This window comes from Sphaerodactylus townsendi, linkage group LG09 (assembly GCF_021028975.2).
Source record: "Sphaerodactylus townsendi isolate TG3544 linkage group LG09, MPM_Stown_v2.3, whole genome shotgun sequence".
Classification (NCBI taxonomy): domain Eukaryota; kingdom Metazoa; phylum Chordata; class Lepidosauria; order Squamata; family Sphaerodactylidae; genus Sphaerodactylus; species Sphaerodactylus townsendi.
The window spans coordinates 50629967-50648626 of record NC_059433.1 but is presented as its reverse complement, the minus strand read 5'-3'; the positions used below and the strand labels follow the sequence as shown (position 1 = coordinate 50648626).

Genomic DNA, 18660 nt, shown 5'->3' with positions numbered 1-18660 from the left:
TGCCGCTAAAATTAGCAGGTGCAAAATCAAGAAGCAGCAGGACAGCAACCCTCCCCCCGAAAGAGGAACTGCGCCAGCCAGCCGGCCCTCCACACGGAGCGCTCAAAGCGAAAAAGGCTGCAGGAACTAGAGCCGCCCAACCCAGACTCCGGGTGGGGCCTGAGAAGCTTGCCAGGCGCGTGAAATCGCAGCGAGCTGCCGCAGGAAAACAGCTGGCCGAGGAAGGAAGGGCGGGCTCTGCTTTGCCCACGTCTGGAATGAGTGGCTCCAGGCGGGCAAGTTTCGGTTTAGTCAGTCCTGACCGGGGAGCTGCTTCCGAGCCTCAGTGCACATGGCCCACTCTGGAGCGCGCATGCCCCAGAAAGCGCTGCTGGCCAAGATAGTGATGGCCGGAGAGCCCGAAGTGGGCAAAACCTCTATCCTGAGGCAATACACCCAGACTTCGCTAGCGCAGCCCGCCTCCTTTATCGCCACCATCGGTAAGTCAGCAGAGCCCAGAGCTTCCGCTCCCCTCCCCCGTCTCTCCTCTAACCGGTTGCACCTTCTCCACCGCCACCGGCCCCTGACGCTTCTTCTCCCCACCAACTTTGATTTGAAAACAGCTATTTCGGTCTCAGCTCCACAAAATAAGTCTTGCAAGGCATAAATGCCACTGCTTAGTGATAGCTCTCAGTTTAATATAATGATGCATGGAATCCTCTAAGCTCCACTGATTTCTGTAGGGGAGGGACAGTTCTGCCTGAAGATCTCTGTGAAGTTTAAAAGCTTGACACTTGAGCAGCTGTTGGTAATTAAAGTTAATGTGGAAAGAGAGCCAGTGTAGGGTAATCAATCTGTGTGGCAAATGACTGAAAAATAGCAAACAGCGCCCCAGTTTTTAAAAGGGTCCAGAGGGGATCTAGGAAATTATAGGCCAGTTAGCCTAACATCTGATCTGGGTAAATGAGTAAAAACTGTTATAAAAAAGAGAACTGTGATGCACATTGAGGAACATAGTCTGATCAGTGTGGTTTCTGCAAAAAGAAAACCTCCTGGAGTTCTTTGAGCAGGTTAACAGGAATTTAGATTCGGGTAGTCTGAAGGCATTTGACAAAGTATCTCACCAAAGACTTCTGACTAAATTTAGTAGTCATGGGATTAGGAGACAGGTCATTTTATGGATTAAAAGTTGGCTAAAATGTGAGGAAGCCATATTCACTGGCAAATGGAGAATTCCCACAATGGAGAGAAGTGAGCAGTGGAGTTCCACAAGAATCAGTCCTGGCACCAATGTTACTTGATTTGTTCATAAATTATTTGGAATTGGGGTAAATAGTATAGTAGTTTGTAGATGACACCAAATTATTCAGGATTGTGAAGAGCTCTAGGGGGACCTCTCCAAGTTGAGTGAGTAGACAGCAGTGTGGTAATTGGGGTTCAATGGAGGTAAATGTAAGGTGATGTATATTGGAACAAAAAAGTCCCAATTTTAAATATATGCTAATGGGATTTGAACTGCCTGCGACTACTGGAAGAGATCTTGGGGTTCTTATAGAAAGTTCAGCTAAAATGTTAACCTCCAATGTGCATCAAAGGCAAATCCCTTGTTAGGAATTATTAGGAAAGGGACTGAAAAGATTGGCTGATATTGTAATGCCCTTGAATAAAGTTGTGGTACAGTGTCATTTGGAATACTGTGTGCCATTCTGATCACTGTTGCTTGAAACAGAGCTGGGAAAAATACAAAAGAGGGCAACCAAGATGATTAGGAGGTTGGAGCTCCTTTCCCATGAGGAAAGACTGCAGGGTAAGGAATCTGACAGTCGGGACAGCTGAGATGATAGAGGTTTATAAAATTATGCATGGGGTGAAGAGAGAAACTAATTTTATTCCTTTCCCATAATAGAGGAACTTAGGAGAACCAAATTTAATTGGTGGGGAATAGGTTCAAAAGGAAACACTGCTTTACTCATCGAGTAATTATACTGTGAAATGAACTGCTGGTGGACATATTGGCCACTAGCAAAGAGAGTCTTCTGTTCATTCAGAAGAGATGTGAGCTGCATAATTGATCCATTCATGTACTTCATTCATAGTCTGCCTTTGTTGCTGGGGCTCCAGGTTAATTATATAATTAAAATAATGCAATAAAACAATTTGAAATGCACAACTAATAGTGAATAAAACTGGATTGCAAAATTAGAGAACTATGTACTAAGAGCACATAGTGCATACAAACAATGCAACACAGCTGCAAAATTAAGGAACAGTGTAATAGTGTTCTAATGTATTAGTTTTCTTAAAGACACAATATATATATTTCTAAAAATACCAACAAAGAAGGCTTGCGTATGAGCAGCAGTCAACCTTGCCTAGTTGCAGAGTGGCAGCATCAGAAGGATTTGCTCAGATGATTAAGGATGCCACAACCCTCCCTCTAGATATGATTCTAGCTAGGCCATGAAGAGTCTTGTAGGTGGTGAGGAGCCTTTGAACTGAACTTTAGTAGTCAGTGGAGTAGGATAGGTGTTTAGCTTCCAGTAATAATTGAGCCATAGCGTGGTTTACCAGCTGGAGCATCACGTTGGGCACACTGTATTGGAGAGCTTTTCTTTTAGTTAATTAGTACTACTACTGCTATCTGTATTAAGGTTTCCGTGAACAGTCTAAAGCAGTGATGGCGAACCTTTTTGAGACCGAGTGCCCAAACTGCAACCCAAAACCCACTTATTTATCGCAAAGTGCCAACATGACAATTTAACCTGAATACTGAGGTTTTAGTTTAGAAAAAACGGTTGGCTCCAAGGCGTGCATTACTCAGAAGTAAGCTTGGTGGTAGTCGGTGGCTTTGCTTTGAAGCAACTGTGAAACTCTTCCAACGGGTGAATCACGACCCTAGGAGGGTTTACTCAGAAGCAAGCCCCATTGCCAGTAACCGAGCTTACTCCCAGGTAAAGGATTGCACTTTAGTTCTTCACATGAAAATCAGTGGGGTTTAACAGCGCTTAACAGGGTTACCTACACTGCTTCCCCAAAACTAGATCTTAGGTTTAATGGTAATAATCGAACCCAGCGGTCCAGGCCAGCCTAGATGTGCGGGGGGGGGGGGGGCACTCTGTTTGCGCATGCCCACAGAGAGGGCTCTGAGTGCCACCTCAGGCACCCTTGCCATAGGTTCGCCACCACTGGTCTAAAGCCTCCAGATCTTTTAGAATCTCTTCCCATTATTATTTATTATTATTATTTATTATATTTATAAACCGCCCTCCCCCGAAGGGCTCATTATGAGTCCTCCTTTCTGGCTCAAGATACTGTTTGTGTGCTTTGTAGAATCCGTTATAGGGCACTGCAGGGCTTTCTCTGAAGAAGTTTAGGTTTATTGACCTCTTTCTCAGAAAGGAGGCTTGCTAGAATTCAGCTGCATAGGAAGGATTTACGAAAGAGTGCAAAGCTTTTCTTTTAAGAGAGGCATGTAATTATTTGCATGTTATTATTTACAATGAAACATGGTGACTCACAGATTTTCATAAGCAAAAACAACAGTTCCTTGCTCTCAAAAACCTTACACATTGAGCATACATACTGGGTTCAATGAGTTTGTGTGCCTCTTTGTTGGATCATAACCACATGTTCCTCTGTTGGATCAAAAGTGTGCCTCTTTGTTGAACCATAATCATGACTTACATTTTTAATACTGAGAACCTCCTTGGTTCCTTTAAAAAGGAGGTGGCATATAAGTGCACAAATAAAATAAATAATTGAAACTGACATCAAAATTATACAGAAAAATCTACTTGTGTGCAGAATGTAGTATTGCTTTGGGCATCCTTCAGTCCCATTGATTTCCATTTGATTCATCTAACTGAATAAAAGTGTCAGAATCTTTATGAGAGGTAAATGAGTTAAGGCTAGATTATGTCAATCTAATGTAAATATGCTAATGAAGCTCAGTTCTTTATAGTCTACCCCATCTGGAGGTTTACAGCTTAAAACAGTTGCCATTGGACCATCGCTTATGAGAAGGAAAGTGTCCGCTTCCTCTGGGAGCAAGAAAAGAGGGAGTAGTTCCAGTCTCTGTGAAGAAAGTAATATAAAAATAGCAATTGGTTCTGTGATCAGCGAAAGAGTAAGAGAAGTATGAAAACCATACGGGGCTTTTGTAAAGATAGTAATTAGGCTCATGTATGTACAAACAAACAGCACTAGGTTCCTAGTGCCCCTGCCACCACCAGTGTGACTGGGGAGGAGGCGGAGCCAACCTTAATTGACTCCCTTCCAGCCATTCACAGTTTTACACCGGCAGCTGGGCGGCGTAAGTCTATCGAGCCCTATAGAGGCTTCTCAGTGGCTGGGAGGTTTTTTCACTTTTCCTGCCTCTCCACGCTGCTGGGAAACTTTTTGGGGGGCTGTTGATGGGTGTCCGGCTCTTGGATGAGGCTACAGTGTACTACAGTGTATTTTGTCAGATGCTTATTATGGGACCCACTGCATGCATCTTGTTCTTCATGACTCTGGTCGGGCCTAGTTTGGGTCCAGGTGTGCATTAAGAAATCCTATGTGTCTACTTAGCTTTCCTATATAAGATAATTCAAATCCTAACTATAGATACACCTCATTAGGTTCATCCTGGGTGCGGTAAATACAAGTAAAATACCATCAGAGAATCTCTGCTTTCATTCTAAGGTTTTTATTAAAATGTAATTATTGCCTTCTTCATGTAGACTAATGGCCCATTCCTTGGGGTGGGGACGAATGGGCTGATGGAGGTGGTGTGGGGCTGTGCCGGCACATTTGGCCCCTCCACTGGTGTAAAGGGCACCCCCCACCAGTGGAAGGGGCAAAGGCCCTGACAACTGGGTGCCCTTCAGCTCCAGAGTGATAAAACCCAAAAGCAGGTGCCACCGCAGAGCTACATTGGCATCCAATCAGATGCCAGCCTGAGGTTTGTGTGGACTGGGGTGTTCCTAGGAGTGGAGCCAACTATAGTTGGCTTTCATCTCTAGACTTTCATGCTGTGAGTGCCGTGGCTAGCACCCTGGATTTATGCCACCTGAAAAGGTGCGTAAGTCCATTTACCTCCACGGAGGGCTTTCAGGTAGCCAGGGAGGTTTTTTCTATCCCCCTACACTGCCTGAAAGCCTCTGGTGGCATTGGGGCATAGTAGTAGTGGTGCCCTCCCTGGCTGCATCGGGCTTTGAATTGGGCTGTTAAAGTCATGATCAGCTCCTGTTGGATCCTGCCATATTTCACCTCCTGAGCAGGACCTGGGAATCTGGTTCTGTTCAGACCCCCTCCCTCCCTCCTCTACTTCAGTTAAATTGCTTAACTTTTTCTCAGACTTGCTATCTGTTTTCTCAGACTGTTGCAGCTCTCTCAGCAGTCTGGAATGTAGGTTGTTTTGACCTAGGTGGGGGAAGGTGGTTTCTTCTTCCAGCAATCTGTGGGACTGGAGGGGTTCCATTCCCCCTTGGGAACTGGTCAGGTGGGGTGGGGTGACAGGACGTAAGGGGTGATGTGGGATATAATGGTGATTGCAGTATTGACTATGCTTAGTACTGGCAATAGAAGTCTAAAAGTGCATTCCTGAAGCTGTTTAATAATAAATCAACTGAAATCAGAGTTTTGTTATTGAACAGTCCAGGGTGTAACAGTTAATCAGCAAAGCATTATACTATCCATCCATCATTGTTACATAAATAACTAAAGAAGAGCAATTACTTAAGTCCATAAAGATTTCTTATCTCAAAAGTAAGCAGGTCAGAGGCACAGCTCCACTTCTGAGAAGAAGCTCTCAATCAATCAAGCTTCCCATATTTATAGGATTATAAAATCATCTCCTAGCAATAGTTAACTTCCCCTACTTGATTAGAGCACACATTCTTGGCTAACTCAGTATTTTATAACTTCAAACACCATACAAAGTTAAAAATATGTTTTTAGAATATATAAAGAATGTTAGTTCATTCTCGCTATTTTTTATCGCAACAAAGTCTATTTAAAAAAATGATTACAAGTTTCTTATACATATGAAAATATCTTCTGGTTCTCAATGAACACTCCCATCCTTGAATTATATCTTCATTTCTGTGAGTTGGTCATTTTTGGAATTCTCAGATGCTTCTGCACCTCAGCCTCAACACATTGTATCTATTGACAATGAGCTAGAGGGCTTCTAATCTACACCAGGCCATATCATCAGGGCTGGAGTGAGGGGGAACTGCGCTCTGCGTCCCGCCCCTGCCATGCCCCTGCATCGTCGCGCACCCGGTGCATTACGCCACTGCATATCATTGTTACCTCTTTGTATTCTTCTTACTGGTCTTCAGAGCTATTCTATTCTGGGTCTCTAGACTCTCTCATTGACATGCTTCCATGTGAGCTCAAATGTGTTCTATGTGTGCCATAACATTATCTATGATCTTTTTGGTAAAGTCCAACAACTGTTCCTGTATATTTCTGGACATATTTATGACAATCTGATGAATTGGACTCTAGAGGACAAATTTGTACACTATAATAAAATGTTGTTAGTATTTTAAATTCTCTGAAAATTACTGTTCATGATACAGACTGACATTGCTACCTCCTGAGTAAAACAAATTTCCACTGTAAGAACTGAGAATGATTCAATTCTGCATGCGTGTCTCTGGAAAAGGGTAACTCAGTTGAATTACATAGCTGCTCTGAGCCTAGCCAGCCAGTATGTTCACTACCCAGGTTACTTCATTGTCTATGTCACAAACACAGATCAAATTTTACATGTCACTGTTTGGATTGTGTGGAAAATGCCCTGTACTGTCAGCTACGTCACGCTATTGGGAGTTTGGGGTGTGCAAAACTCCATATTCACACCAAGCCGCTTCTCTGTCACTAAAAGGACAGAAAACAGGGCAAAGGTAAGTTTCTCTCAAGCATCCCCCATCTTGTAGATGGCTGTCACAAGCACCTAGTACTTCAGGCTGGTTTATGCAAATACTTCTAGCTATCTCACACCCTGACAGGAATGTGATACCTGGGAGAACAGAGATTTGGGGTTACGAAATGTCAATGCTAAAGTGTATCGCTTCCTGGGAATAACAGAAAGGGAAGGACTGACTCAAAGGGGAATAGCAAACAGAGGAAATTAAATTCCCTTGACATGAGAGGAATGAGGTCCATTTTGGCTGATTCCATATGGAGATAACTTCCAGGAGGGATCTCTAATGCTTGGGCTCAATCTTGGTGGCCTTATTACCATGTGGCGCTAACAAAGGGACATGCATCCCAGAAAAAACTGAAGGTGGTAGAAGACTGATAGAATGCTGGAATTTTAAGAGTACATAGAATACCCCAGAATAACAACAGTCAGAATATGTTTAGAGGAGTGACAGAAGGTCGTGAGTATGCACTTTACTTGGCATTCTTGCTTATTTATTGCTATGCAGAGTATGTGTGTGGACATTTTGTTTTTAATACATTTCTAATTTCTTTGAATGTTGGAATTGTGTTCTCCATAACCACGTTAAGTTCCATTTGAACATGTTAGTAAAAAGGTATCAAAAGAAGGAAGGTGGTTGGTGAATAGATCACTAGAGTGTATAAGTGTGATAAGCCATCCCTGAGGTAGTTAATTGGAGCAAGTGGGAGATGTGGGCACTAGGTGGAGCTTGTAAACAGCAATGTGGAGAGAGTGTTGAAAATGCCGTCCCTCTTAGCTGGAGAAAGTCTAAATGATCAGCTGGTGCAGCATATATATATATATATACCCAAATAAAAGCAAAGAACTCCTCTGGTAGTCAGGTGGGCTTGGGAGAGCAGTGCATTGTCAAGCGGAGACCTGGAAGAGCCACTGAGTGTTTCAAACACTTGGAACTCTTGAAGCAGAATGGCATTTGTAGGTCAGTGGGATCATTCTCCCACAGCCTGCTATCAGAAGATTGGCAACTGCATACAGGATTGCCACTTGTGTTCATGCCAAACTGTTCAGAGCCTCCTGTTCCCACGGATGTTGTACAATACAATGAAATAAAGGTTTTAACAGCAACTGGTCATATACATTGACCAAGACAGTTGATTCACATGACCACTTTTAAAACTTGTATCCAGTCTGCCCTTCTCACTCCTCAGCCCAGATCCTGACTTTAACACATACACATTAAAATCAGACCTTTATAAAAGAGAGCATTTTACCATCCAGGTTTTTAAAGCCCTTACTGATTCCCCTACACAATCAGCATTCCCCAAATAGTACCAGTTTGAAGAAAGGTTTGTAATGCATGGGGAAATTGTACAGGGAAAAGGTGCATTTTATGCCCAGTTGAGGCCTAAAAGAAGACCTGAAGATCAACTCCAGAGCAATACTGTAAAAAGCTGCCAAAATTTCATTGCATTTCTCTAATGTATTTCTTGTGTATGATATGATTAATTCATTAATGGATGGATCTAAAAGTTCTTCAACCCAATTTTCTACAAGAGAGGGAAAGACTGTTATTTCCAGAACTGAAAGTAAATCTTTTTGTTAGATGTGGTATAGTGTTTAAGATTGGCGGAGTCTAATCTGGAGAACTGGGTTGGATTCCCCACTTCTCCACATGAAGCCTGCTGGGTGATCTTGGGCCAGTCACAGTTCTCTCAGAACTCTCTCATCCCAAGCAGAGACAGGCAGTGATAAACAACTTCTGAATATTTCTTGCTTTGAAAACCCTATGGGTCACCATGTGTCAGCACATTGCCCATGCAACTTTGTATAGGCTTCCTTTAGCAACACATTGGTGGTTAAGTGGTAGAATTCTTGCCTGCCATGTGAGAGGCCTGAGTTTGATTCGCATCCAATTGAAATCTCTGTTTTTAGAGAGACAACTTGATGTAGTGGTTAAGAGCGGCGTTCTCTACTTTGGAGAACTAGTTCAATTCCCCACTCCTCCACAGAAAGCCTGCTGAGAGACCCTCTCTCAGAAGTCTCTTGGCCTACACAGAAGCAGGCTATGGCAAACCACCCCTGAACTTTTCTTGCCTTGAAAACCCTGTGGGTACCGTAACTTGTGACTTGACAGCACTTTACACATGCTATGGAAATCCAGAATATGGCAAATTTTGAAAGTTTCCACATTGCAGGGTGACTTAATGAAAGTTCCAGGTTTAAAGACAGCACTAAAGTAATTGCGTCAATGGCCTTTTTCTGAAAGGACTTGGTAAAAGGGCAAATTGCTATTAGTTAGTAAATCCTGACCAGTGTGTATCATGGCACATTTAGACAATTAGTTCATCAAGTGCACATTCAATCTGAGCTGTACAACTTCCTGTTATCAGAATGGAGGACTTCCCTGATAATGTTCTACGTTTTTTGTTAGCACTCCAAATAATGGATGTTAGTCCTGTGTGAGGATATGAGGTTTGTTATGTACTAAAGTAATTCTCACTAGCAAGAAGTAAATTTGATTCAGAATGTCCAAAACCAGGAAGCTTTTCAGTTGTGTGTGTCTGTGGGGTGCAGGAGTGAGTAGACATGTAAGCATGACAGGAAAGGCCAAGTTCTTGCCTGCTACAAATAAGCTGGGCTTGTTTGTAACATCAGAATGTAGCTAAAGTGGTTGGGAATAGAGCATTTCCCCTAATGGGCTACTTTTTACTTGCAGAATTATTTCCCCCCGTTGAAATAAACAAATATTAAAAATGACATCTTCCACCTGCAGTCTGGAAGGATATTCAGTCCACTCATTTGTCTCAACATTCTGCTATATATATTCGACCAGGTCTTACAGCAAATTTACACATCACTTTGTGTCTGCTTATAGGTGCAATGTAGCATGTAAGCAGGTCACAAATCTTAACCACAGCAACTCCCATGATCTCATGAGAAAAATTTGCAGCTTCAGAGAGCATGACAGTTCCTGTGGCTGAAATCCATGAATTCCTGGCTCACTTGATACTCCAGTCACACAAGTAGACCAAGTGGGTAGGGGGAAAGCAGCAAAAATGCATAATATGAAGCACTTCTTATCCTGCATGCTGTGTAGTTGACAGCAGCACAAAAAAGTGATACTTGACAGTGGTCATGGGATGAGACTCGTGATAGTGAAAAGTATTTTTAAAATCCACAACTATAAGAAGATACTGCTTAAAGAATGTTTGTAGAAGGAAATATGTGATGTCATCACCTATGCAACTGTACACCTGTATAGTCTCAGCGTCCCAGTTGCCACCGCCTGATACTTTCGAATGAAGGCACAACATCCCTCTTCCTCTTCAGCGGTACTCGAGATGACGGTGGATCTTTCTTAGTGAATAACCACAAAGATTGTGCCTGATAGATGTGGAGCTGATCTTGGTGTACTGTCGTGGAAGTTACTTGGAGCTGGTCTTGGTGTACTGTGGTGGAGGTTATTTGGTTGTGTTTGCCTTATGTGAGGGTAAAGGAAATCTCTCCACCAACAAAGGCTTGAAGGCCAAATTCATCTGGAATATTCTGAGTGAAGGATGAGGCCTTCTTTTCTTGGTGCCTGCATCACTACTGGGAGTAGAGGTAGGGAAGAAGACCTGGAATTGAGTGTCCTGAAGAGACGGAGCTGCCCCATTCATGCTTGCCGTTGCTCTATCTGTCCTGTTACACAGCTTCCTCTGTCTCTTACTTTATACAGGGGCGTGACCAAGAGATTCTAGGATTTGTTTGTGTGCATGTGCATGCAATATACGGAACACATTCTTATGATTTGAAATGAAGGGACACAAACAAGCAGCGTTTTCATCTAATGAATGCTTATACCGGAGCAAGCATTTTATTGTTAAAGCAGATGCTAATCAGTATGGTTTGTACTCTAAAGTAATCATGTAGGCAATATCATCCAAAGCTAATTCTTTAAGGTTTTAGATACAGCAGCTTTGGACTAAGCATAGCCTTTCTTTCAGCTAGACTTGATGTTTAAAAGCTGCATTGGTTTTAAAATCCTCTTTAGCAAATTGTTTTCTAGCTAAAGCCTAGCTAAGGCTGGGTGTGCGCAGGTGAAAATCCGCAGATCGGTTGTGCGTTGTTGTGTAGCCAGACTAAAAGCAATCTGCATCATGTGTCAGCTACATTGCAATGTACAGCCGAGTTGCAGCATCTGCCACTATTGATGTAATTGTTGTACTGGCATTGGCATGGTGTCAGAATCAGTCCTGGTGCTGAGCTATCCTATTTGGGAGTCAAGAGGTATTCAGCGCTATCCAGTGCAGAGTTATACCCTTCTAATCCATTGACTTCAGTGGATTTAGAAGGGTGTAACTTTGCTTAGAATGCACTAATAATGAACCCGGTGATTTGTCATTCTGCTGTCTGTCATAATGTGATTGGCAGGAGTCGTAGCTTTGTTTCCTTTGTTGGGTCACCATAATAAAGCTACAGGAGCGTTGCATTTGTATTCTTCTAATAGGTGAGCGTGTGTCACAGCTCACTATGATAACCTGCTTCCAAAGTTTCCCTTGCCATGGAAATATTGTGTAGTGTTATGATGGCTGCCAGTTTTGGACAGAAATGGGTAGGCAGCAGGAAGGATGAGTAGACCATTGCAATTTGATTTGTAGAAGTATGCCCAGAAGGCAAGTGCTATTTGTCCCATGAGAGCAGTCACATGTCAAATTGTGTGACTGGGGTTATCTCAGTTTTTGCTTAATCTGTAGATAGGAACCATTAAAGACTGGATAGGAGTCCTTTGTCTGGTTTGTAAACTTTGTTTGCCTGTAGGCTTAATCCTTGTCACAGACAAAAGGATATGTTACAACTGTACAATCCTGCAAATACAGCCAAAGTGTATAGAAAGTGCTGGGTGCCACCACCAAACACTGTGTAGATTTGGGAAAAGACATATTATCAGAGCAAAGTTCAGCCTTCCAACCCCATGGACTTTAGTGGATTTAAAAGGGTGTAATTGTTAAGGCACTATAAATTTCCATAGGTACAATAAGTTTTTGACTGCTCCCAAATCTCCTTTTGCCTGGAGGGAGGGGTGCAGGGAATTCTGTTTCTTTTACCTAGGGTGCAAGGGACTATATAGCAACAAGGTTAATATGCTAAAATGTTATTCCTCAGAGCTCTGAACCTTTGTCTCCTGTAGTTTAGAAATATCAAATCCTGCTCACAACCACAAATTTTAGTTGTGCATTGCTAGTTTGCTAGCAATATTTGGGAGTGTCACAGCTGTGAATAGTAGCGTTTAGCTGTTCAAGACTTGCTTTTCTTAGAAATAAAAATGCATTCACAGTAAATTTTCATTGAAAGCACTTTCTTCAGCACTTAAACTCTCAGGGATGGTTGCCCTTCTTCCTCTTCAATTATGCAGTTTTTGTGAATTATAAGCAGCTATAGTTTTCTAATTAAACTTATACGGATCATAAGGCAGACTCATCACATTGAGAATAGCAGACTATAAAGAATAACTGTTTTTGTTTAACAATGGCACCTCGTTGAACGCCAGGGGGAAAGTTTATGAGGAAAAAAGATTTGCATGTCCAAGAGAACATGGAAATTCCTTGCCAAATAAGTTTTGAAATACTTCCATGAGATATTTCCTCTTTGTAAAATTTACAGTAGTGATGTAAGATATTACGTACAAAATATGTGTAGAAATCTCAAAATGCTTTTGAAGTGAAACTTACATTTTTGGGTAAATAGAAATAACTGCCAAAGAATGCTACCTTACATTTTGAATTTTTGATGTACCGTATATAATGAAAAATTGGATTGGACCCAGACAATAATGAGCAGAAATGCTGTAGAAACCATATTTGACACTGTTCCCTTCTTTTTGTGCTAAACGTCTTTATTTCATGTACAATTGCTTGGGAATTTCTTTGTTTATTCTTTTCATTTACAAACAGCATACAGGTACGCAACACTTCAAAGCAATGTCACTTGCTCAAGTGCCAGTCCTTCTTTTGCCCACAGTGATGGAATGGGAGAAGTTTCTATTACCTTATCACCTGGAAGGCAAACCACCAGCCATTTCTACTCATTACTGTATCCAGTGCTGGGATTCTAAAAATTTAGTAACCAATTTGCCTGCCCCCCTCTCACCATGTTGCCCCCCCACCATGCCCCCCACCGTGCCCCACTTATCTTAGATGGCAGAGGAGGTTGGCAGCGGTCTTGGACTGCCTGGTGGGGTCCGGCTGAGGGCTGCCCCTCGGCCCAGCAGTGCCAGCTGCTCTGGCTGAAAGGCCAGGCCAAGGGGATGGGGCTCAGGCAAGCAGCCAGCGCCCATCCTGCCTGGCCTTTGTTCAAAGGCTGGGGGGGATGGGGCTTGGGCAAGCACCCCAGCGCCCGCCCCACCCGGCCTTTGTTCAGGTCGCCTCCTGCCCTCCCTCTCTTGCCTGAACAAAGGCGCCCACCCCCTGCCAGTGGTGGAATTACAACCAGTTCACTGAACTAGGCAAAAAATTAGCTACTGGTTCTACCGAACCTGTGCGAACCTGCTGAATCCCACCACTGACTGTATCCTATTTATCTGTCATAAGGCTGGCTTGTTCATTTACAAGGCAAAAGAGTGGAGCAGTAAGTTTTTATATTGCTTAATGTTGTGGGATTCACACAAGCCCTGTTTTGCAGTGAAGAGCTGAGTTTGTCCAGCTGTTGTGGCATAATTCCTTCCTGCCACAAGAAACTGAATCTAAAAATGAAGATATTGTTCTATAGCCATTGAAGAGATGAGTGGCTCCTAGCAGCACTGAAGGAATAGTGGGCAACCCTAAAATGATCAGGTTTCTGCCTAAGATAGGTACTAGTTGCATTCACATAAGATGTAATATCAAAGTATTATAGACGTTTCTCTTAGAACTGTATTTAGATTGCTTACTTTAAGAGAAATTGAAATTTGTCTTAGAACTGGATTTGGATTGCTTACTTTACTTTTAATTATAGAATAAGCCAAGATGAAAAGACAAACATAGTTCAATCAAATAACATTTATCTGGTTAGTAATCAATGGTGGTTTACTTACGATGACCATATATTGTATTATAATATTGTGGCTTAATATTTATCTGCAGTGTAGTTGGCATTTGACTCTACATTTCTCATTTTTCTTCTTCCAGCATTGTCCATTTCTGAAATTTGTTTGAAATTTTATATAAAGCTATGAATAAATCATGCATGCAATGCTTATTGACTTCTCTTTTTCACTAACATTCATTGACCTTTTAGGTCAATAAATGTAATGTTGATTTAAGAAGTCAATATGCCTTATTTTAATTTAGATTAAATTTTCACCTGATTCAGCACTCTTTAGTTCTCTTTTAAAAATAAAAATGCTCATGTCAATTCATTATTAAAATTTATGTCAAATGGAAAATGTTTTCCTGTAGGACTGGAAATCCCCAACTGACTAGTTATTTTTAAATATTTCCAACACAGTGTTTGAGAGTGACCTTCCTGCACCCTATTACATATCATGCCGCTCTTGGATGCTGTTTTGTATAGATCTGTATAACAAGAAGGGATGTTTTCCTAAGAAAAAGTTCTAGATCACTCTGCCTGGGTATATCAACATGTTTGGCATACCTTCATGTAATGTTCATTTCATCAATTAAATTGTAATCAAAAATGCTGCCATGCCTGATCAGGCTATCCCCTAACTGAAGTCAATGCAGGATCTGAAATGAAGCATGTCTTTTGTTCCTCCCTGCCTCCTTTATCCACCCATCTTTTCCCCTCTTCCGTGAATGAGTTCTGTGGAAATATCTCAGATGATGAAAGGTACTTGCTCACCTTCTCTTTCCCACTGTGGTCCAAAATACTCCCAAATGCTACTGGGGGTGGGGGAGGTGACCCTCAGAAACAGCATGCAGAGGGAATTGGAGGTCTTCAGTGAGAGGGGACAATTGGTGAAAATTAGTCCCCCTACCATCAAAAATCGTAGTGGCTCAAACTCCATTATTAGACAGTTGGTATTATATCACTTGGTTATAATGGAAAGTATGGTAGGGTTTTTATTTTTGGAATTTCTATGCTGTCAGTGGAAGGAGGTAGAAAAAGCTTTAATAGGAAACAGGTATTGTAATTCCTGTTTTGGGAACATTGACCTTTTCCTTAAAAAAATGCAGATGGTATGAATTTTTGTACACCCTTTTGACAATGACAATACTGTTGTTTTGTTTCCATTTTTTAATTTCAATAAAATGTTTTTTTTCCTTCTTTCTTTTAGGCATTGATTTCAAGGTAAAAACAATTTCATTGAATGATACCACACTGAAACTGCAAATATGGTAAGCTTTGTAAAATATTCATGATCATTTAGAACAGTGGTTCTCACTGTTGGGACCCAAAAAGTGGGTCGCAGCTTGCTAGGTGGGCTGTGAGGCCATAAATGAGCAGCAGGTAAATGGCAAACTTGGGTTTTCCTTTGCATAAACTAAAAATTGGCCATAAAATAAGCTTGTAGCTTAAAAATGCTATATTTAAAACATGAAAAATAAAATACCAACTTGTTCAGTATATTACATGATGAAATATTCCTGCATTTTATTTATTTATTTTATTTATTTTATTTTATTAGACTTATAGGCCGCCTTATCCCCGGAGGGGGAGGGTGATGGGGGAGGGTGAGAATAATATGGAATTTACATTGTAAGTGGATCCTGAAAAGTACAATATGCTTAGAAGCAAGTCCTGAAACTTAGAAGTAGAAACAGACACAGCAACTTAGAAAATTAGAAATAGAATCACTGTTTTAGAATTAATATATAAATAGCAATTCAAAAAACCTTTGCTATTCTATGATATTCATGCTCCATATTTATTAAAATATGGCAATTTTCTTGCTTTGACTAAAACACTTGAACAAAATAGGGAAATATAATATTTTCACTGGGCCCACTGGGATCACATGGCTAAAGTATTCCATGTATGCTGCTCACAGAATTCAAGACAATGACAGATGAAGCAGGAATGCAGACAGGTCTTCACTAGAGGAGAGATAACTATCTGATGTGAGGCTGTACAACATTTCAATCTATAACCTTGTAAACCTTAAGCATTTCCTGAAGCTTTACTTGTATATGTCTGTGTAGCTAGTAGTCACAGACTGCACTGAGCCAGTGGAAGTGCAGGCAAAACATGTGAAACAGTTTTGTTACAGCACTGTTTGATGAAATACTAAGACTATTACCGGTAGTTACTATCATACTCCAGACATGTTTGTACCCTCATAGCCAGGCACAAATGTCACATAGTTTAGGAAGACTTGAACATACCCTGACCACACTAAATCTTTCTTAGAATTTATCCAGCCTTTGACTGTTCGCAACTCCACAAGCTGTTTTATCCTAAAATCGAAGTAACCTTTTTATTGGTGAGAGCTTCTCAGGGGAAGTTCATACCCCAGAGCTACTTCTGAGTGGGTAGCAGTGGTGGTCCCTTCCATCCCACTCTTCTTCTGCATGCTCCCCACCCTCTCCATTGAGGAACCACTATCAGACTAACCTCCCTACACACATCAGCACTAAACAGCTGATGGTATAGGACATGGCTGGAGTCCAGTGCTGACTAGGCACATCCTGGTTCCATCAACTGTTTGGTGCTGATGAAGCTAAGTTATGCTCAGAGCCTGTTGAGTCCACAGGCATCCTGGACCAGTGGTGGGATCCAAAAATTTTAGTAACAGGTTCCCATGGTGGCAGGATTCAAACAGTGGCATGACGTCAATGGGGCTGGGCGGGGCACGACGGGGGTGTGGCCGGGCATTCCAGGCGTGGGACATTCCTGGGCGGGGCTGTGGCAAGGATGCAGGGCACGCACACCCCAGGTGCAGTTCGCTTTAAGGAGTCTCCAAACAGCTAACAAACGCCCTCCCCCTTTCCTCTTCCCACAACAAACACCTTGTGGGGCAGCAGATGGGACAGAGAAAGTGGGGAATCAAACTCAGCTCTCCAGATTACAGCCTAGTCCCACAGCAAAAGTTAAGAAGCCAGGTGCTTCATGCCCGCGCCCCCCCCCCAGGCCATTCACAATTGCAAACACGATTTTAGGAATAGAAGAACAGTTTGGATTCATACATTGTCTTTAAGGAGTCTCCAAACAGCTAACAAACGCCCCCCCCTTCCTCTCCCCACAACAAACACCTTGTGGGGCAGCAGGTGGGACAGAGAAAGTGGGGAATCAAACTCAGCTCTCCAGATTACAGCCCAGGCCCACAGCAAAAGTTAAGAAGCCAGGTGCTTCATGTCCCCCGCCCCCCTCCCCAGGCCATTCACAATTGCAAACACGATTTTAGGAATAGAAGAACAGTTTGGATTCATACATTGTCTTTAAGGAGTCTCCAAACAGCTAACAAACGCCCCCCCCCCTTTCCTCTCCCCACAACAAACACCTTATGGGGCAGCAGATGGGACAGAGAAAGTGGGGAATCAAACTCAGCTCTCCAGATTACAGCCCAGGCCCACAGCAAAAGTTAAGAAGCCAGGCACTCTATCCCCCTCCCCATCAAGGCCATTCACAATTGCAAACAAGATTTTAGGGATAGAAGTGCAGTTTGGATTTGCACATTACCTTTAAGGAGTCTCCAAACAGCTAACAAACGTGCCCCCCTTTCCTCTCCCCACAACAAACACCTTATGGGGCAGCAAGTGGGGCAGAGATTGCCTCCCTAGCCGGCCTAAAGACTTCTCCTGTGCTGGCCGGCCCCCATCTGCTGGGGGGAAGGCTTGAGACTGAGAGCAATGGCAACAACTTAATGGAGAATAAGAGTGAGAGGGAGGGGAGGCGGAGCTCCCTAGTCCTCATCCTGGGAGCACAGTGGTATTTCTCCCCCGCCCTCTGGACACTCAGGGCCACCGTAGAGAGTGGGCGGGGCTATGTCAGGCTTCTTTAATTCTTGCAGCAGCCAGCTTCCTCAATTCCAGGCTTGCAAAATCAGTCTGGGGGGGGGGGGACATTTTGGCGCCTCCCCACGTGACTGCAATGGATGCACCTGGGGACATGGGGTACCCCTTGTCCCTAGGCAAATATGCCACTGCCTCTGAGTGGACCCAATTAGTAACCCCCTCTCGGCACACACAAATAATTAGTAACCCACTCTCGGGAACCTGTGAGAACCGGCTGGATCCCACCTCTGTCCTAGACCTTTCAGCTGTTTAACACTGATAGGAGTAAGAGACTTTCCCTCCCCATTGATGCTGAACAATCGATGAAGCTAGAGAGCACCGGGCAGGTACTTGAGTCCCGGTGTTCTCTGGCTCCATCAGCAATTCAGCAGGGCAAGTGGCAAGCTACCAGTAGCTTGTGATTAGCAGTCTGGGGCCCATTACCCTAAACACATGAAAACCTTATATTTCATGGGTGGCTTCATGTTGATACTGATAATGGTTTGATGCCTTTGCAGCAATCTTCTTTTTAAACTTCTTTATTTTAATTCTTAGTTTACAAATGGAATAGGACACAACAAAGAGGGTCTGCAAAGTATGTATTTTGGAAAACGGTGTTGAACAGTTGACACTATAACCATGAAAGAAATTACAAGCTAAATGATTAAAATCTTCATGACTGAAACTGTTTAATAAGCTGAACTTATTTTTTAATTTAAAAGTGAGTTGATATCTTTGTAAAAGATAAGAATCAAGATCAAAATTAGAAACAGAACTGAATCTTTTAGGAGTTGTAATATAAAAAGAGGAGTCATTCCTCTGTAAAACTGGACATATAATTAGGGTTCTTCTTCCTTGTTATTGCGACAAAAT

General features: G+C 42.5%; 1 protein-coding gene across 2 annotated transcripts in view; it reads left to right on the top strand.

The window, feature by feature from the left end:
• LOC125438888 (ras-related protein Rab-10-like) overlaps positions 1-18660 on the top strand; it is a 39694-nt gene continuing 21034 nt past the window's right edge. For both annotated transcript variants that reach the window (XM_048507541.1, XM_048507540.1), the window contains exons 1-2: positions 1-479; positions 15132-15192. In XM_048507541.1, the coding sequence (XP_048363498.1) occupies positions 332-479; positions 15132-15192 (209 nt within the window). In that variant the 5' untranslated portion in view covers positions 1-331. The remainder of the gene's footprint in view (positions 480-15131; positions 15193-18660) is intronic.